This window comes from Neodiprion virginianus, chromosome 1 (genome assembly GCF_021901495.1).
Source record: "Neodiprion virginianus isolate iyNeoVirg1 chromosome 1, iyNeoVirg1.1, whole genome shotgun sequence".
Classification (NCBI taxonomy): domain Eukaryota; kingdom Metazoa; phylum Arthropoda; class Insecta; order Hymenoptera; family Diprionidae; genus Neodiprion; species Neodiprion virginianus.
In genome coordinates this window covers 7,482,352-7,504,863 of record NC_060877.1, presented here as the reverse complement: position 1 = coordinate 7,504,863, position 22,512 = coordinate 7,482,352, and the positions used below count along the sequence as shown (strand labels likewise).

Sequence of the window (22,512 nt, the reverse complement as noted above, 5' to 3'; positions counted from 1 at the left end):
TTTATATATATATAATTTGTACTATATATATATATACAGCTGGTAACGGTTTTTGAACCGCAAGTCAAAGTGGAATTTGAAAATCGTTGGACATTTTTCAACCGCAACTTTTCTCTTTTCCCGTTAGTCATACCGAAATTAATAATACAGAATCATTTTTTTTCCACATCACATTATACATACCACGAGGTGCACTAATCCAAAACACGAAATTCACAAATCTATTCATTTATTATTATGTATAACTGAAAGTCTGTTTTAAAAGTTTGCGCACATCCATTATATTTATACTGGGAATATTCGATCTGACATTTTCTCACGTCTGCACACGTCGGCTCGTTCAACGCTTGAGAATTCGATTTTACTCTCTTCTTTTTTTCCTCTTCCTCTCTCTCTCTCTCTCTCTCTCTCTCTCTCTCTCTCTCTCTCTCTCTCTCTAGCTTCTTATTTTCTCGACGCTCACACCCTTTGAATACGCAAATTCCCGTGCACGCGTATCTGAATAAAACATTACAACCACTCAGCACAGTTTCAACCCTTTTCTCAGGTGCAAACATAGGAATTCGAGATTCACATGCAGTTCTATATATGTAAATGATTATCCTTTCGAGTTAGGAAACCACTATTAAATCCGAATTGGTTTTTTTTTTTTCGGTGTAAAAAAATTTGAACGATGATGTTATGTAACAGTTGTTCCTCGGGTTACGTACGATATTTAAAAAAATACGACAAACTTGTGCGATTTCAATGTGACGCTAATAAAAAATCGAATCTCTGCTTTAAGTGGATAATCTTGTAAATCCACGTTTTATGGCGCGGAGCGCGGTTGGCTCGTTATTCTTGTATTTCTGTTATTAGTTATTGTTGTAGTTTTATTTTCTCACCAGTTTTAGTCTATTTCTTTTTTTTGTTTTTCTCGTCCGGTATCCAATTCAGATAGGAGTATAGATCGATGCTGACTGGTGTCTGGGACCGAATCGTGCTACGAAATCTCCCTAAATTTCCAATTAATTGGAAATAATTAAAGAGACAGACGAGGGCAGTCGGTATGAGGCATCATTGATCTTGGCTATTAACAATGCAAGCATAAAGTCTAAACTTAAATTTAGAGCGATGCGGTCGGCTGGGAGTGTCTTTTCTATCGTGTGATAAGTACGGTATTCTTAGAATAAAATAAATAGCCTCGAGCCTCGGCTACAATGAAAACTCTTGGTCGTTATCACCATATTGATAATTACAAATTGCGGATCGTTAAATATGTAACTTTCCTCGCTTTTCTCCTTTGAATTAATCAATACCGTAAGTCGTTTTGCTATTATATCACCTTCGGGCGTATCCTTTTGTTACATATCCATTGCACGCATATGTAAACGAAAGGAATGACAAAACCATCGAAAAATACTTTTACCATATACTCGAGGGGTTGAAACGTGCCTCTGTTACGAGATATCTGACGGATAGATCTCTGGCCGGCGTATTAATATGACATTAAAAGTTAATCAAGCAGGCATGCGGAATCAATGCTGTTTGGATATATACGGTAAAACATTCACCGCTATTTCAAATCAGAGAATCCATGAATGGACTGGCGGCTTATTGTACAAACTTTCTAGATTGATATCTCAGATTAGGCCGAATACACCTTTCGATTTACACACTTGCGTGACGAATGTCGCATGTTGTTTGGATTAATGCTTTTAGCTTTATACTATTTTTTGTAAATCTGTGCATCTTCACAAACATTCCTCGGTGATCGTACGGTGCTTATAATTAACAGCGGAAAAATAACGCATTTTTGTGTAACAACCTTACACGGAACTAGAAAATTCAACATAGTTCGTTTCTTCCTCGGATTACTGGATCGCACCCGCGGAAGAATGAGTTCTTTGAACTTGAAACCGTCAGCAGAACGGCGAAAATCATTTTTCAAAGTTAGGTGAAAGAAAATTATCAGTTTTGCGAAAATTTTCTGCTTAGAGTAATTGACTGCAGTTATATGTACACGTACATCATTTACGAGGAATGGCGAAGCCTCAGACCCCGCAAATAAAGCAGGTGTTCATGTACAGAACACTATTCGTGTAAAATTAACAAATGTTGTTAAAAAATTTATAAAACTGCTTTAAAAATTTTAATTACTGGATGTGTGAAATTTCATTACCACATTCGAAAATTGAAATGTGATGAAAAATGTCGAGGAGAAAAATATTGAATTTAAAAAACTGATATATCTTGCTACGAAATTTTACGACAGTCTTGAGAATTGACACATGAATTTCGAATTTTCGAAATAGATTGCATATTGGAGTTTTAAAATGGGCCAAAAATTCAATTGATGACAAATAAAATTTCGAAACAGGTGTGAAAATTGTAATCACAGGGTTTAAATTAAATTTTGCCGTATATAAGCTCTATGCGCCGAATTACCAACTTTTTGCATAAAGTGTGTCATCGATATTATTTATTCGAACTAACTAGCTCATTGGGTCGCGACGGTAAGTTCACATTTTTAAGTTATCGTTTTTTTTATTTTTAGTAACTATCATAGATTCGAAATGACTAAGAATTTTTATGGACGAGTGTTGCTTTTTTTCATTTTTGATAAAATTTACGTTTTTGCCCGAAGTCGAGTTTCAGATACAATCTTTCGCATGAAGTTTTATTGAGCTGTTTTATTTTCACAACTAGGTGTCTTAATTTAACTAAAAAATGTGAATCGCTGAACGTTTTTTGCTTCACAGTTAAAAAAAAAAGAAAATCAAATATCAAAGAGTAACTATTGACAGCGTATAAAACCAGGCTCATGAATTAATTACCAATACTCATTGTGATTAATTCCGACGAGTAGTAAGAGACTTTGTAGAATTTACATTATGTGGCATGTGACCAGAATCGCTAATCGATCTCGTGTCGGCCAGGTGTTTAAAATTATTCAATTTATTGACATTGATTTTTTTTTGAACATTATTATTTTTATTATCATTTTTTTTCTCTCTTCCTCGAACAATTTGCATCCCGAGCACATGCTGACCGCATATTTCGTCATCGAGAAATCGTAAATTTTTATTCGTTAATAAATTACCTCGTCCCACCTAATCGTAATATCCTAATGAGCAGCCAAATTCATTGAATTGTTTAACAGCTGTATATAATACGGAAGAAATAAAAAGTCGAATCGTGTTTTGTGGCACGTAGATGTGCGGACGTGACGGTTTTCAATTTTTACTGGCATTACCGCGAGCCATTCACGACTAATTAGCGCGAAAAACAATATAATTGCATGCTTACGTAAGTTTTATGTATATTACTAAATGCGTGGAAATTAGTTGATCGATTAAATCTGGACGCTCTCTTAATTTGAATGAATTTACGACTGTACACTTACGACTGGGGTGCAGACATTTCGTATTAAATTAGGTAGGGACTTGTACACGCAACTGTTTTCCGAAGATACGATAGATGCACATGTATCATAAAACCGATTTTGTAATCAATTTGAACGAGTCGTGGTTCGTTGGGAAAATTTCTATACGATCCAACTTACTTTACATTCAATCGTCTTACTTCAGAATTTGTTTCATTTTCTTCTTTCATTATGGATGTTGCTCAGCTTTAAAGCGATCTAATTATTATTAATTTTATTTCGAGATAGTAGTATAATAATTGCGTATAATTTATAAAATTGTCATATTCTCAAGCAAAACTATCACATGCTGGAATTAGAAATAAAATTAAATTCAGAAGACTATTTTCTAAAAAAATAACCGAAACACTTTCCTTTTTTTCAAAAATATTTTGGCATCGTTGAAAATTTAATTTTACGTTATCGGCATCGAGATGGATTACGATCAACAGATGTCAATATTTAACTAATTGCTAAGGTACAAAATCGGTTTCTGTAACTTTGTAGAAAATATGATCTCTTGAATGGAATTAGCCGGTTAAATTAAAACTGAACGGCACTACTGTAAGTGTAACAACTATAAAGCGATTTGACACGAAACGTCGATGTGTAGCGACAAGTTTCTGCTTTATAATTCGAGTATTTTACTACACATGTTAATGCACCCGTATTTTTCTCAAAAGCTATCTCGTAGCTTAGGAATATAATAATTTCATTGATTATACTAATCACACGATTATCACGCAACAACATTGAAGAGAAGAATTAAAAAAGGCAGCAAGTGCCTGTAACTAGTACTTATTTGAAAATTAAAAATACAAAAAACGGAGAGAAACTATTGTTTCTTCGCTGCTTATTGTTAGTCATATGATGCATGGGATATTTGTTGACAAAAATTGCACTTAAATCCTTTTTTAATTCTCCTTCTCAACTAATAAAAAGTATAAATCTTCGGACAACCATCCTTCCTAAAACGAGTGAATGTTACGGAAAGATCGATTCGCCATTCTATTTATCGTTTCAATTTCACCCCCAGCCATCACTTTTCCCCGAATCCGATTGCCGGACGGATCTAGATACATGTGATCGAAGATTTCCACGATCCTCCTCCGATCCTCTTTCCCCTCGATCATTGGGGAGCTCTTTGGCGATTTTCAACGCCGTTAAAAAGCAAATGAACCCTTGTTTAGAGCCCGCTTTGCGGTTCCATTGGTAAACCATTTACGAGGGGGATCGAATTAGCGGGCTTTCAAATTAGCATTATTCAAATAGGCCGGGGTTCCAGGATCCGCAGACCGTCGAGGATATCTTGCCACTGGACCTGTTTGTGTGCCCAATCAAGGTGGCAGCCTATTTACTGATTACCGTCTATGCAGAGGAATTAAGTTGCCCGCGAAAGCTGATACAGTTCGTCCGATACCTCGTCCGGAATTTCGCCCGAACGTATTTTTTCACCCAAAATTTCAGCTTCTCGAAAAACATTCCGATAATATAGCGATACAATTATACTGGCTGAATTCCCATTCACGTGGAGATTATTTAAGCTATTTTACATTCCCGAATACGCAATATTTTGCGTAGTGGTCGAGGAAAAAAAAAACTACATTATGAAAATCGTTAATCGCGATTTTAAGAATTACGATATTGTTATTGCTTATATTTTGAACAAGGTTAATTCACTGACAAGTTTCTTTGAATTCGCCAATTTCAATATGAAAATTAACCGGCGTTTCGAACATTCGTTTTCACACAATTCTGCCATGATGTGAAAAACTTGCGAAGCGTTGGAAGAAAAAACAAACTGAAACTACAAATATTTTCGATCTCGATAATTATATGCGTATTGCAAAATCATTCAAAAGTAAACATCCGATAAACCGGACCGAAAATCTCGTTTTCAATAACTCAAAGTCTGACACCCTGTTGGACTTTAGCGAATATTTTATATAATAAATTCCCGCTGTCTCAGGCACGTTTCGCTGGGTCCACTCCATAGACGTAAAAATACAACATCCATTGGCTCTATCGATTCTGCCGCCTCCTCCGCAGGCTCGTTATTTGCATATTGTTATTTCTGTAGTCTGAATAATGTCTTCTTACACGCTTCATCTGTTCGACAAAAACTTCCCGATGCGTACCAGACCGTGATATTTAGCGCTGGGCGATAGTCGGATCGAATTAATCAAAGTATTTCCTCAACTGTCGATTAAAAATTGATTGCGACTGATTTTCCGCGGTTTCGACTAATTTTTCATTATTTTTAATCACCTCGAATCACTCACACAATGCTTTTTTTTTTTTTTTTTTTTTTTTTTAGAGATACCGACTAGAAGCTGCGATACGCGATTATCTAAAATCGATGAAAATTGCGAATAGCGTTAGAAGCAATGAAAAATGAGTGAATAATTGATCCGAGAAACTTGATGACCGTATAAATCTGTCGGTGACAGGTATAAGGAATATTCGCTGCGTCCAACTGTTTTGGATTCCGGTCTTCGCGACGCAAGCTGGTTGAAAGATATCCAACCAGCAAAATCTCGAGTCAGAATAGCTGAAAGTAAGAAAAAAGGATAAAAATAAAATGTGAGAGCTCTCGGCCTTATTCGCGTTGTATAAAGGTAAGGTACCTTTGTGATTATAGTTTGCGGTCTTCAAGTACCTTATTCAAGTCTGCGTTCCTCCTCGGTGTTTTGTTTCCTTCTCTACTTCTTCTTTTCCATTTTCTTATTTCCCTTCTTCCCTCTTTTTTTTTCGTATTATTATCTCGAAACGCTGCAGCATAAGGTAAGGGTTCAGATGCCGAGAGTGCGTTGCCCTCCGTGCAGACGGTGCGTGGGCTTTGGTTGAATCACCCCTCGACTCGACACACCCTCGCTTACTTAGCTTTTCCTCCGCCCCCTCGTTTTCTATCTTGCTTTAAATTCTCCTTACAATTCTTCTCCCTTTCTTCCGTATTCCCCAATTTATTCACAGGTGACGCAATGCATTACAAGGAGCAGTGCAGGATCGTCGATGTTCGATATGCGTAGGTATGTTAAATGATCAAAAGGAATTGCATTCGCCTCGGCATAAGCTTCTTGTTCGAGCCCAGTACCTGTCCTTGACCTTTCAACGATTATAATATCTTTAATTAAACATACCGACCGTCATTCTTTGATTGATTCGATGAATTGTGGAGAGAGGGTTGCCTATAGTATAATATAATATATATGAGGTAATACTAAATATAGACTTTAATAGTTAATATACCACCGGCATACCTGCAGTGGGAATTATCATCGAGTGACACACCCGTATAGAGTAAAAAAATTAATTTTTCGTACAGTTATGCAAATACATTAATAAGGATCGAGTGCTCGAATAATTCTTTTGAATAATTATGCTTTGGCACGAAATCGTAGTAATTCGTTATACAATTTATTCGTGATAACTACAATGGTATTAATTGTTACACGGTTCGGTTTTATATTTTGTTTTGTTGAATTCACATTATTTTTTTGAACGGTGATAATAATTATACTACTAGAAATAATAATAATAATAATAATAATAGCAATAATAATAACCATAATAATCATATTAATAATATTAATCATCATACGTAGACAACGGTAACATTTATAATATTTAGTCAACCTAACAACATCCAACGTAATTATATATAATTTATGTGTGTGTGTATATATATATATATTATATGTGTATTTATGTAATGTTATAATCCTTTCTTTCAAACGTTTTTTCTGCTTAAGTTGTGTACAATTATACATGACATCGTTATATTGAAAGAAAGCAAAAAGCAACCCATGAGTGAGATATTTTCTTTTTAGTATAACAGCACATTGAATTTCCATTATATTGCGTGTGAATGATATTTAGGTACTATATAATTAATACGTACGTAATGTATTTTTAAATATAATATCGAAAATGTTATAACGCCATTCATCACGTTACAAATTTACTAAACATTATAATATCCACTTCGTTATTTTTCCACCATACGCGATACAATTTAGCAGTTTGTATGCAGCTACAGGAATCGATTATACGTATCGCAACGCCCGTTCTGCAATTTAACTCTTTCAATTACAAGAATATTACATTATACACTGTGTGTAACACGAAGTAGGTGTTTGTGTCTATGTGTGTTTTATTATTATTTTTTTTTTTTTGTCCGCTTTTGCGTGGGCGCGGGTGTCGCGTAGCTTCAGATCTGCTTCAGAGTTTACACCCTATTCTATTTGAGAGTAATTATTTCCAAACGATGCGAATCTGGGGTAACGAAAAAACAGCTGCACGACAAAGATCATTTCTCCTTCGGACGAAGCGTCGATAAAAATTGTTTCACAATCGGATTACAGGGGTTTATTTAAAGTCATTGAACGATTTAGGATTCGAATGAAGTAATTCTGACGAAGAAGCAGCCTGAAGGGCTTGGAATCACTGCGCGTACGTATCCATGTATACGTACGTAGAGCACGCGTGTGTCTGATTCGTAAATGCATTTACCGCAATGGCATAATAACTCCGTGGCCATAAAAACGCGATTAGGTATTATTGTCGAATATATTTTAGCTACGAGCCGATTGAGTGGTTTTCATTGTTGTGTAGAATCGGGAATGAGAGTGGGTGCGACGAATATTACACGTTGACTAACGTGTTGGCTAACACCTTATACCGACGAAAATTAATAACCTCAGGATACGGAGCTATTAACATCGTGTGTCAGCACCTGACGGACTTTTAACGACTTCTGTACGAAATTTCAAAATCACAGAAGTCGCTTCGAATTTGTGTATTACATCATCTCCCGATTAATTAATTTACTCGTATTTCTCATACTCGAAATCCGTCAATCGTAAAATATTCGCGTATCTTGTACAATTATGAGAAATGTCTTTGAACGGGTATGCGTAGTACAGGAAGAAAATTTTTATCCATATTTGTTTATCAAGAAAATTTTCACCCTCAAAATCAATCAGCTTGGTTGTTTATAAATTTGCAATTGGTCTTCGGTTTCGATAGTAAATCGCAGTGTCTGGTCTGTAAGATGAAATTTTTTCACATACCTACACGTTATAACACAAAAACCCCAGACGCGTGTTGGAAGAAAATTTTACGTACATAAACCTATCCAGAAAAGTTGTATAAAGTATGTATATAGTCTTTTGTATAGTATATAATATATAGTCTACATTGTAAGGTAGAAATTGCATTTATTTACAGTGTAGTTTATCTATTTTTTTTTTCCTCTTCTACTCACTATTAGATTTCATTTCATTAACGAAATCGAATCTAGGATGAAGAGAGCAAAACGAAGAAGAACAATCGAAACAAAGTGCGACAAGTTTTATTATTGTTACTTTTTCGTATACGTTTCTAATGTTCATCTAGATGCATGACTCAAAAAGTGTCGCATCGCCTTGAAAAAGTTGTCAAATTTGGAAGGATGTTTTTCTTCTAATTTCCTCATTTTTTTTTTTTTTTTTTGTTTCCGAATCTCTAAAATCAAGCTGATCACGCGTGTCGATTTAGGGCATATTTTTCACAAAATTCTTGTACAACGAACGATGAGATCAATTCCCCGTTCCAAACGTATCGATTTCATATTATTTATTTATATTGATTCTCGGAATAACAAATATTTTATTCGGAAAGACGATGTGTAACCTATAGATGTATCTACAGTTAATTGAACTACTTTATCAGATAAAAGTAATTGAAGACAATAGAAAAACTGTTTCTAAATCGATTAGCTCTTCCAGTTAATGAACATTTATTGATTTCTAATTAACACATCTGCGCTGGCATTTAATCCGATATCTCTTCTTCTCCGAACAATTATAGTTCAAATGATCCGATTTCATCTGACAACGAGCAGCCGAAGATGCGATGCATTCGGTTCTCGCGACGGTTAACATTGACATAATTTGATCGAAAATAATGGGCTTTCTACAGCTATTAGGAAATCTTTACTTTTCAAGGCTGCACCCTGTTCGCCGCATATGCACACACAAAGAGAATGGATCTGTCGAATTTACCAAACACGAGGATCAAATTTTACTTCGAGGGTAGTAAAAAAAATTTCACTCGACTTGACGAAAAAGCGATCCGAGAAATAATTTGTTCGTTTCGATCGGCAAAAAATTTCTTTCACCGTACATTTGATCGCCAGATTTGGTAATGTCGACAAAAAAATTTTCCTGCGTACATATGATAATAAAATAAATGTCGCTCTGAATTTAAATCAAGTGCGCGGAACGATGCAGGGAAAAACTGCGTGGATAAGAAATGATTGACAAAAACGTACAGATGTATGACGTACACTATGCGTTTATGCTGATGTCTAATTCTACGTAATCTACATTGACTTCGTATAGAAGGAGTCGTGAGGAACACCTGACGCTACCCAAATGCGATTTCATCACCTTCGAAGTGTTAATTTTCTCTGCACAATGTGTTTGTGTTTTTAATTGTTTCAGCTGATAGCCCCTGATAATTAGTGATCGTCGTTCGTAAATTCATTCATATATTGTTACAGTTTACAAGGAGGTAGTTGGTTAGCCTATAATCGATACTCTTCATTAATTTTATTACCACATAGTCGCGCATCGAGTAGATCGAGTCAATATAAACGTTAGTTACCGAAGATATCTCAAAAAATACCGAAAATAGAAAATACTGGAATCATAAACAAAAGTTCAGATATAGTGAGACTTTGGTTTAAATCGTTTAAAAATTGTCAAAAAAAACTAGTAAATTTGTTCGGTTTCTCGCCAACGATAAGATGGCTTGTTTCAGTCGGAATACAATTTTCTAAAATTAAATATTCAAATAGACGTAGATAAATGACAATATTAAATCGACTACTGAAAAAAGGAAATACATGTTAGTGTCTTTGCCGAAATGATCTTCTGAATAAAATTAGACATCGTAGAGTAAAATCGAAAATAATTTAAAATACTATATTTCAAATAAGGTCAAATCGATTTGAATCGAAGCATCGATATCCCAGCTTTCGTTTATAATTCAAGTATTTCCTATTTTTGTGTTATTTGAAGAAATCTTCGTCACATCTTTCGAGCATAATAATTTTGCAAATGCTCGATGTGCGATTACTACGTAATAACTGTTAAAATTCGGTAAAACGTATCGTTTTTCAGCCGATATACCCGCAACCTCTTTAAAGATTCCGTAACGCGAGTTTCTCGCAAATTCCTTACCTCCGCCCGAGTGTGAATTAAAATTCTACTCGTAATTTCATCCGTGATTAAAAATAGATTATTAGGTGATATTTCCATTAACGATATTGGACGATTAGTTTACACAAGGTGATAAAATCCAAGTACCAGCCGAACCGTCACTGCATGCCTTCTGGTCAGAGAGAAAGAGAGCATAATTCGGTACGTAATTATCGCGTCACTAATGCTATTGTTTATACAGCTACATTAGCAATACTGCGTTAACGCATCAGGGGAGAAAGTCGTTTGCGTCGAGTAGCTTAAATCCGTGAATAAAACTTTCGTCCGAAAGACCCGATAATTATTATTACTGTTTCTTTTCTTATTTTGCCGAGTATCCTTTCATGTCACTTGCATATTTGACGAACTAATCGCCGGTGCGGAAAAAGCATAAATTAACAGGTCTCACGGGTCTTTTTAACAGCAACTTGACGCAAACGTGCAGTTACGATTTATAATGCAATATATCTCGCGTCTCATTTAAGCAGTCACATTGATCAACGAGCGGTGTATACCTGCATATGTATGTATGTATGTATGTATGTATAATGTGTATATATAACGTAATATACACGTATGTATATATATATATATATATGTATATATGTATGTATGTAAACGTATTGTACGGGAAAAGCACATCACAGTAGAGTATGGATTGTTCGAACTGATGCAGATCCTAGCGTATTACAGTATATTATAGGTACATTATATATTTGTCATTGTATTATTATTGTTAGTAATATATTATCGTACAGCTATATTATACATATACCGATCACGTTTAAAAATATATAGTTTAATCGTTCGTGTCGCTATAATTCATCGATTTTATATCGTTCACCTTTTATTTTCTCAATTTTGTATTAATGTTTATTTCGTCAGTAACGTAATGATATTATACGCGTAAACCACCCATTCGACGTACCTAGACGTCGTGATTACGCTTCCGTAGGCTTTAATGGGCGCTCGTAACTTTTCCTTAGACTGTCAATTAACAAAGATCGTATTATTTTCACGTGTGTACGCTGTAAATAATTGCACGTAGGTACACAAGCAGATCGTATTGAGGCGATCGCGTGAAGTGAAACTTTTTTTCTTTCGATATTTTATATCTGAGCAAGGCAGGATTAGCTAAAACGATCGGTATTAGAAATACATAATTGAAAACTTAGCTTGTGTATATAATTTGAATTCCATATTACGTGCAGAATGGCATTCTACAATTTGCACAGACTCGTTTATAGGTTCGTTGACTTGGACCGAGGTACCAAAATTATCCCTAAATATGCATTGTGAAATAATTACAGACAATTGCGTACATAGTAAATTAATTATCAGAGTGTAGAAAAATTCACGCGAGACAGACAGAATGTATAATATGTTAATGTTACAGTTTTAATTCGTTGCAGCGTGTGTGTAATGGTGTTATACCTACACGAGATAATCAACCCACTACAGATGTATAATATATTAAACTACGCACAGAATTTTCAGTTGATACGTGATCGTTATTTATACGTTATTACGTATATAACATGTAAGCCGATTTTTCGATATCGAATCATTCTACAATTATAACGGTAGTATATATATATATATATATATATATATATATATATATATATACACAATTAGATTCGCTGTCCCGTTGAAAGGTAGATAATCCGTCGAAATATCGTTCTCACACACCTAGGTATCTTTACCTACGTAGTTCTCATTATTTCCCGTAGCACAATATCGGAGGACGATGTTTTGAACTGAATCTCCACACGAAATGTGTAAAAAAAGAACCATAGTATTATACAAGATAAATTTTGGTTCGCGAATTACAACGCTATTTGGAATAAATTATCTCCGACTGGGTTTGATAGTTGTATAAATTTCGGGATAAAAATGGAACGTATAACGTGTAATAATGGTAATTAACAATGATAGTAATTTAATGATAATGATAATAATAATAATACACATAATCTCTACAAGTATAGGCCGAATTATAAATCTATAAGGTATAATGTGTGCTCTTTGAAAAATCTACATTTCGTGTATGAAACAGTGCGACGTGCGGTTTATATATATGTACGTTTTATAATATATATATAAAGTTAGCCAATCCTCCTCGATTAGGCCCTATACACTCGTCGATATATATCCTATAATACAGAGAATTGGATAGGCGTAGCCGAGTTCTTGATTGGATCGTCAAAAGAATTACAATATGTAATGTACTAGATGGTTGAAATTTTCCTATTTGTTTCTTCATTTTTCGATTTTCATTGTATAATGTGGAAACTCGGCAAATACATGGGGTGTACTATTTGCGTGGGTATGTATATATATTATAAATAGATATCATTTGGCTCTGTATCGTGTATTATTATTATATCGTATATAACCCTGTAATACGACTCATTGTCACTTAAAATTCACTGTTAATCCCCTTATAGTTTGCTATACTGCAATCGTTAATTACTCGATTCGAACAGGATGTCTTAAGCGATAGAAATCAACGAGGCCTTTTCCATAAATTTTAAAGTGGCGTGATTAAATGAGATAAGCCCTCGAAACTCGGTGACTTCATTGTTTGTTTCAATATCCATTATTATGGCATGACGAGAAATTTTTTAGAAGTAAGAAAATAATTATGATTGTAATCAATTACATGTCATAAGAGTGCGATGAAATTCGAAGCGCACGCGCTAAGTTGGTATTATGTAATTTCGCAATTCGCTACTCGCAAGCTCAACATTAAAGCGTACCAAAGCTCTCTGTATCGGGCTTCGGTCATCCGGATTTGATGAAATAAATCCGAGCTGTCGGATCTACTGTAGGTATATGTATATGTATCTGTGTATTAGACTGCACAAAAAAAATGGATTTTTTTTTTTTTAAACTTCGAGTCAAACATATTGTTTCAAAGTACAAAAAGAAAAAATGCCGTCAAAGTTTGAGCTCTTAATATTAATATTTAAAGGTGCATCATCGCGATTTTCTATTTTCCATTTGAATAACATGAGAATTGTTTTTTTTTTTTTTTTTCTTTAAACATTGGAATCTCATAACTCGTCAACGTACTAGTGTACTGATAAGACCAGAACGTATTTTTGTAGGAAATTACATATTAATATCAAGAGCTCAAACTTTGACGGCATTTTTTTTTTTCATCATTTCAAACAATATTTTTTACTCATATTTGGCAGAAAAAAATAGTCGATTTTTTTTTTTATACAGTCTAATGTATATGTATATGTATAGGAAAGATTACACTTCATACGTTTATACACTATTCGTATAGGCACAGCGCTAACTCTACTTTTTATACAGTAAATTGTTCGTTTGAAATAACAGTAACAGGTAGAATGGTGGAAGATGTAGAATTTGTACGGTCGAATAATTGTGCCTGATTATTGAAAAAATTGGGAAACCAATTTTCTTTATCGCTATATGTCTTACGACATTGTCGTTTATACCGTTTGAAATATGCAAATTGGCTCTATATCCGAAGGGAAGTGAACCAAAGACCGAATGATCTTTGAAATCTGACGAGGATCGGAATAAAAAGTAAGTGGGTTTATATTCGACGAAGAAAAAAAAGAAATAGAATAAGAGGAGAAATCTGTTCACCGGTAGTAGTGAGCGAATTGTTAGCCGAAAACGAAATCTGTGAATGACAGGTAACAGGTGGGAGTATATGTGGGTATATAAAATGAAAGCGAAGTATATAAAACGGCGGAGGGAAAAGCAAGAAGGCGGAGTTCGCGGAGACTTTAATATCAGAGGAAATGGCTTCCCTTGCGGAAACGTTCTTCCTTTTTCCACTTGCCGCGCGTTTTCTCGCGGCTGTCTAAGTCTCATTAAATGAAATGAAAAAAAAAAGCAAAAAGAAAGTAGCCGTAAAATTGAAAGAATTTCGGAATAAAAAGATAATTACGAGTCAAATTTTGGAATATATATTTATAAACTTACGACGATTTTTCCGTTTTTACCCACGTTTCGTGAATTTGATTAGAAGTTAATTATATCCAACGCAAAATACAGAATTCTTACAATTCCGTTCAAATTGTAATTAACGATCGTACCTTCTTTTTCACACATTAATTATACAATCAACTAAATTAATACGGAATCCCTCTTAGCTTGCATACGAAATTTTAATGACACTAAGAAAGGAAAAAATATATTTGGAATAAAAATAATATTTCTGGTTGATTCAGTCGAAATTTCGTTATTCCTCGGCGAAGTCGCATACTCAATATGAATTTTACGTATACCTTGACACAGCTGTCGGTAATTACGACTTAAAATCCCCCTTTTAGTACTTGAGTATAACAAGAACAACGACGATATTAATAATTATAATAATAACAGTGATAATAATTATCCCAAAAACATTGCTACCAGCCTCATACATTATAATGTTTTTTACGTTGTTAGTATTAAAACGTTGTCTGCCGTTGAAATTATTAATACGTAGATAAATTGTGATATCTTGTCGTTCGAAATAATAAAAAAAAACAAAAAAAAAAGAAAAGAAACAAAAAATTAATCGTTATACAGTGACGTCGCACAATATCGCGATCGTCGAATGTAAAACGACGAGTGAACGAAAATATACATGTATACCGTATATGGTACTTGTGTAACAGCGTTTGTAATTGAGGCACAAATCTACAGTGCTACGTCAATTATATATTCAAATGCTATCGTTAAATCGGCTATTTGCCATAATTGTTACATGTAGGTATAGCTATTTTCTAGTGATATGTGATGAGGTGCTTACTGCCTAAAAAGCCGGGCTCTGCGTTCCAATATTTATACATGTACGTATATACATAAATTATGTCTATAATATATACATGTAGAACTTGTGCAGTTACGCCTGTACTTTAATTTTCCGACAACTATCCACACGACTGATTCATGCCGCCGTACAGATTGCCCATTTACTTTTGCATTAATCTTCGAACGAGCGTATAACCACGACAGCTCGTGCAAATACTCTGATACTTCTTTACACAACTCGATCCAGCAAAAGAAGATAAACAAGAAAAATATCCAAGCAGCAGCTATTTAAATTGCAACGAATTTCCTGAAATATATTCTTTCATTACCAATCATATATAAATATGCAATTTCGTTCGATTATTTATTTATTTGTTGTTTCGAAAACCCGCGGGCATGAGCCCGAATGATTGGAAAGTTTATTTATAGAATAACGCGACATGCGAAGTGCGATAATTATTGAGAATAAAAGAAAAAAATAAGAAAACAGGAAAGAATCGAATGCTTGCATCGAAAATAAATAAGCATGCTAATTTTCATAAATTTTTTTTCTTTTTAATCCTCGTCACCTGGCCCCAAAATCTTGAGCATAATTATATATTTTTAGCATTAAAACCACGTTTCGAACGCCGCAGTGCACGAAGAAACTCCAACACGTCATACAGCTATTAATCAATCGATGAGCAATACTGCAGTAGCTGCACAATATCAAACAATATATAAATATCTATATTCACTTACATATATAGACCTCTGGAATAATTTGTTTTAAAAAATATCAACCTCGTTATTTTATTTTACTAATTTTTTTCTGTTTTTGTTAACTTTTCCCCTTCTTCATTTTTGTATTCATCAATATATCTAAACATCATCCTATATTCTACATAGGTATATTATACATATACATATATATATATAATATGTCATGTTATTGGTAATTTTAACAATTCTCTACATTGTATTTTATATTTACGCTTGTGTATGGATAATCCCCATTTTATACCTAGTTGACAATTGTGATGGCTACCTATCAATGCAATCTCTAATACCTAAGTTACATATATATGTATATATGTATATATATATATATATATATATATCAATATCATCCATCTAGTATAATTACGATATTAATTATACAGCGCTATACGCACAATCGAAATAATAAGAGTATTATATGTATGTATATATAATATATATACACATGTATATTTCAGCTCAATTTTAACTGAATATATATATATTTCCGTAGCTTATAGTGTATATAACAATGTTAACAGTATAGTATACTAATAATAATAATGATAATAATGGTTTCATCGACAATGTATAAGCAATGGTAATAATAATTTTATCGTTAAAGGTGATATGTACCAAATGGAAGATTCACGTATATATGCATATACCATATTTATATGGTATATGTGTAAATAGCCTATGTCATGTGGCGTGGTTCATTTTGTTTGATTTTTTTTTTTTTTGTTTTTTTTTTTATATCAAAGGTACATTTTTGCCTCCGACTTGTATTGTTGTGTAGACGAATTTTCACGATATCAACGGTGTAATATTGTATAATACGGTTTAATTGTACAGCAACGAAGTTGTCGCAGCGACGCGAAGTTTAGAGTCGTTTTGCGGACTGGTAGAATAATTATATGTGTGGTGGTTTTTTTTTTTTTTTTCTTTTCCGTGCTCTTTACATATATTATACTGTTTATTATTTATTATGTGCGGTTGAGATATTAAATGCATAGAATGTGATTTTGAGAAACGCACACACATGCACAGTAGTGAACGAAGGCTTGCAATACAAGCAATGATGAAATTATCGTCGTCAGCAAAAATCGTCCCCGGATAAAAGTTAATTCGTTTAGTTATTATCACTATAATTCTTAAACGGGAATTACGCACACATATTAAATACATCAGGCAAAAAGTCCCGTGAATAGACTAACCTGACGCATTTATCTGCGATCTCTCGTCATCAACTTAAAAAATAAAAAATTCTTTTCATTACCAATTACTTTTATGTAAGATATAATACACACGTGACATACATGTTACCTTACATTTGCGTTAGCTTCGAAGGAATCCGTTCAATAAAAATTCAGTCACACGTTTCGATCCAATTCTTCTCTCGTTTCACATTTTTTCCCTTTTTCTCTTCTTTCTCTCATCTTTTTTCGCACAAAGCTACTCTCTTCCCCTACCATTTCCAACTCCACATTTCGCATCCGCACTCGTCGGACATGTCAAACCTTGTATGAATTTTGCAACATCTGTGCGCCGTTCAGCCTGCAATGCAAGCTCGCTGCTGCTGCAGGTACGGTAACGCGTATAATATGCACACTGCGCACTGTGTATGCACTTCACACGAAAAGCTCTCACGAATTACACGGCTTCGCGCACTAGAAGCGCCGGAGTATCATCTCGACCTTGTTTCCGTACTCGTCTATCTTATACTTCCAGCGTGTCACACGTATCACGTAGGCACGATTACACCTATCCACCTACGTACCTAACCAGATTTATACGAGATGCACCCTTCGATCTCAGCGTATAGAATTTTTTCGATATTCTCGATTATATACCTTCCTTCCTATTCCTTTTCGTTTTTTTTTTTTGCTATCAATCTATTTTCGGTGTTCTATCAGACTCTTTCAAAGTTGTCGTTTTCTTTTTTTTTCATTTTTTTTTTTTTTATCTTTCTTTTCTCTTTTCCTTTCAACTTACACAATATATGTATGTATATGATTATAGGGTATGCACCTATTGTACAGTGCTTATGATACAATAAATCTAGCACGATTATACATGGTGTACCATAATTCTAATTTATACAACTTGCTTTTGTTATTATTACTTTTTTTTAAAATTATTATTATATTATTTTTATTATTAATATTATCACTATTATTATTACTATTATTATTGTTGTTGTTGTTGTTGTTGTTGTTGCTGTTGTTGTTGTTGTTGTTGTTGTTGTTGTTGTTGTTGTTGTTGTCGTTATTATTATTTCAGAAATTGTTTATGTTTAATCAACGTAACACATTGCAAGATAATATTTGTTGTTGTAATAACAATAATAATAATAATCCAGTTTACCTCAGAGAGCGAATTAGGTAGGTATTGTATATTTGACTTATATTCGATATTTCAAATCAGTTTTTCCCCTTCACTTTGTTTATGTATATTATTGTATATATAAGTATATGTATACATATACATGCATAACATATAATACAGCAATGCACGATTATTCGTTTGACGTCGCAAGAGCGATATGTTATATAATTTGAAATTATAAATTTCGACCCGTTTGTTTGACTTTTGTTTATTTGTTTGTTATATTTTTGAATGCGTTCTAGATATTCTAATGCGATACGCATAGGTGACGAACATGTATTAGGTGTGGTGTACTAAATTTTATTAGCCCACCGACTGGCTCGATATTTTATACTTTTTACACATTCACCGTGATCTGATTGACAAATCAATTGCGAACGAATAATTATGCATTGTACATTCATTCGTATATTGATTCTATTCTCGAAAGGGGAAAATTTTCTATGTTTTTTTTTTTCTTTTTTTTTCTATTACAGTATCCGTCAGATTTTGGATCATATCGTATATAATATTAGGCATAAGGACTATAAATCATTGGACCAAACACGCGGTGTTTCGGATAATAACTTCATCGCTTATCCCAATCATTTGACTATAGTGTTAACCGAAAATTGAGAAACCGAACAGCATGTATTTTTTACGCGAACCCTCCGTCCGAACGGCCAATCATAAAACATAGATCATTCGAACAACGGACAGAGATAGGAGAAAAATTGCTGAAAATTTTATTTACACGGTGAAAAAACGACATGCACGTGAGGCGCAAGGTAAATTGGTGCTTGCAGATCTTTCCAGGACGCGGGGTTTCGACTTAATCCATAAACCGTCGAATTATAGGGTGTAAAATATTTACGATCGACGGACAATGTTTTATTCAGAAAAGCCCTCCAAAGCTCGGACACGCGATTTCACTCCACAGCTTTGTATCGAGTCGAAATTCAGACATTCAACAACCGATGCGGTTCGTGTATCCTCCCTTCGAAAACGAATCTTTTTCTTCTCGTTACTTTTCCTCTTTACATTCTGATAATCCAAATAACTTAATGCGGTGTTCAAGCGTTAAATTATGTCAACAATTTATACACATATGTGGTTATTACACAATTATCGTTAATTGCACACGTTGATATTTATATAAACAATAAATGGTCATGCAATTATAATCTAAAAAATATGTATCATCTTTTTTCACTATCTGCGTTCGTTTTTCGGTTAATTTTCCTCCGATACCGTGAATATCTTCTTTGCTACTTTTTTACATTGTTTTTTTTTTTCTGGTCAGGGATTTTTCTCTCTCCACATCCGATTCGTGTTCAATTCCAACCAAATTACAACCTCTGCAAATCGGTCAGACCGACGCGCACATCATTATCGAGGATGAATCATACGGGATAATAAGTTTCTATGGTGTAGCACTTACAACGAGGAGTAATGTAAGCGACATGCGTTGTAATCTCGTCTCGACCTAAGCCAATTTCTGCGAGCAAATGAAATTCAAGTTGATGAAAATCACGGGCTGCTTCATTTTCTCCCGCTCCTTCTTCTTCTTCTTTTTCCTCTTCTTCTTCTCCTTCTTCTTCTTCCTCTTCTTCTTCTTCAGGTTCTCTCTTTTCCTTTAACACACCGTGTTGTCCAAATCGGGACACGTCTTGGAACTTGTTGGGCTTGCCTATTACAGCCTGCAGCGAGAACGTGTGAGGGGGATTTTTATTTATTTTTATTTCTACCTCTTATCTTATGCAATAATCGGGATCGTTATCAGCGTGCAGGAAACTAGCAGTATCAAACTGCATACGAAATCGTAAAGCCGTCTTGCACCCGCTGAAACGCTGGAGGCAACAGCCGCGTCGCAGGCTTCGGGCGGATCTGAAACACACGAAAAATTAACAGACCTGCAATTCAAACGAACCGAGATCGAATGATTCAGAAACACTGACCGGAGACAAAAATAACACGTAAAAAATTTACTCCAATTTAATTTAATCTAATATAACTTTGTGTCAATTCATTTTCATCCTGGATTACTTTTACACACGCAACCTGTTATATCAGCGATTCAACGATTGCAATTTTATCGCGAATTATACCGCCTTACAGCGAATTAAATGTATTATTCAGAGGCGATCGACGTGCGGTTCATTCTAGAGATCATATCTGCATACAAGGATTATGCTTTCGATGAAACAATTATCCGTAGGTATCGTTATAGTGCTCTTGGAAATTTTTACGGAATTTTTTATTAGGTGCATTAGAAACCACAGATGGCGCAGCCCGATAGAACGGATTATTATTCTTCTGGGAATATTTTGAGCACATCTTTGACGATTGCACTTCTCATCGTCTGATGGCCGTCAATTAAACCGTTCACGTGCCGACGATTAACGAATCCAGTGGGTCGTTTGTCACTTAATACCGAGTCATGAAATTGATACCTGTGTAATACAGGTTAGACTTTCAAAATATTTTTCACCTAAATCGCGCAATCCGCTTCTTGATCGACGATTAGGTTAATTTCTCTTTCGTTTTCGCTTGATTGATAATTGTTTTTTTCTTTTTTATCTCATCGTTGGTTTTGTGGTTTTTAGAGAAAATTTGACCTGTATTTTACGATTAAACAAGGTTACAGCGTCGAAATTTCTGTTACACTTGTGTATTAATTTGCGTCTACATATACCTATATTTATGCATGCACGCGCATTACGCGAAGGTATGTATCATACCGCCAGGGATGATTGAAAATTGATACACAACCACACGCCAGCTAGACAAATCCCGATTCCCGTCGTGCGAAATTTCCCGATTTTGTATGCTCAGGGACGGGCAAACACAATCGTCGAATCATTAACTGACGCCCACCTAGGTGGAAATTTTCGACGCAGTGAGCACAGCTTACAGGTTTATTGCACGATGGGCTCGGCTGTTGCCGAGGTAAATACTGTCGGTATTCCGCAAAATAGTAATAACACGTAATAACGTAATAACATTATCTTGTTACACGCGTTGTATGTACGTTATTTCCATCATCAGTCGACGTGTAATTATTTTATTCTACTGGTAGTTCTACTAATTTTATGCAAATTCCGCGATTCGAATTCTTTCACAAGTCTACGTCATACCAGACTTTACTGGGAGACGGTTCCATTATCTTTTCCAACGTAAATAGAAATTTTAATCTATCCTCAATCGATAAACGATGATTTTCTTAGAGCTAATGGATCGTAATTGTATAAGTGCCTCCTTATAACCAGCGCTTGGATTTTAGTTTGAAAACAAGGTAATTTCGTGACGTAGATTAGTGAAATTGATTACAGTAATCCGAGGAAACCAGGAAGGTTGTGGAAAAAGAATATTATGCGTTTAGTAATATTGAGTGATTAAGTGATGGCTTGCGTTGATAGTGAAGCAGTCACTTACTTCGTACTGTCTAATTCTTTTTCAGCATTGATGGATGAAGATTTCAAAGTGTTGTGAGAATAAACGTGGAAAGAATTGAAGAAAAACAAGCGGCCTTTGGCCCAGAAAAAATATAGTAATATCCAATTCGAATGTCGAACTACAAATTCAGATTAGTGATTAACGATTTAAAAGCCCTCGGGTACCGTATCACGCGAAAATATGACGATATTTTAAATATTGAACCACTATAATGGGCCCACCATTACAAATTTGAGAAGTCTGACCTTGGATTCGTTATCGGTGACCTAAAAAACCCCCACCTACTAATTTTTACGAAAATATCAACATTTTTAGATCTTTTTTTTCCACCATATTGGATTCGCAATTTTCGATATCGCCGATCTGACCTCAGATTCGCGATCAACCGCCCGGCAAACCTTCCAATACGAATTTTCATAATAATTCAGATGTTTTTAGTTGTTTTTCAGTAACTTGAATACACCAAATTCAAATTTTGCAAATCTGACTTTAGATTTGTGATTCGTGACCCAAAAAACC

At 34.5% G+C, this 22,512-nt stretch overlaps 1 protein-coding gene across 1 annotated transcript in view; it reads right to left on the bottom strand.

Annotated features, from left to right (window-relative positions):
* Positions 1 to 212: 212 nt before the first annotated feature.
* LOC124296781 (acetylcholinesterase-like) overlaps positions 213 to 22,512 on the bottom strand; it is a 117,919-nt gene continuing 95,619 nt past the window's right edge. The window contains exons 6-8 of the mRNA XM_046747133.1: positions 18,612 to 20,424; positions 5,506 to 5,512; positions 213 to 4,518 (exon numbers count right to left, since the gene is read on the bottom strand). Coding sequence (XP_046603089.1) covers positions 20,294 to 20,424 — 131 coding nt within the window. The 3' untranslated portion in view covers positions 213 to 4,518; positions 5,506 to 5,512; positions 18,612 to 20,293. The remainder of the gene's footprint in view (positions 4,519 to 5,505; positions 5,513 to 18,611; positions 20,425 to 22,512) is intronic.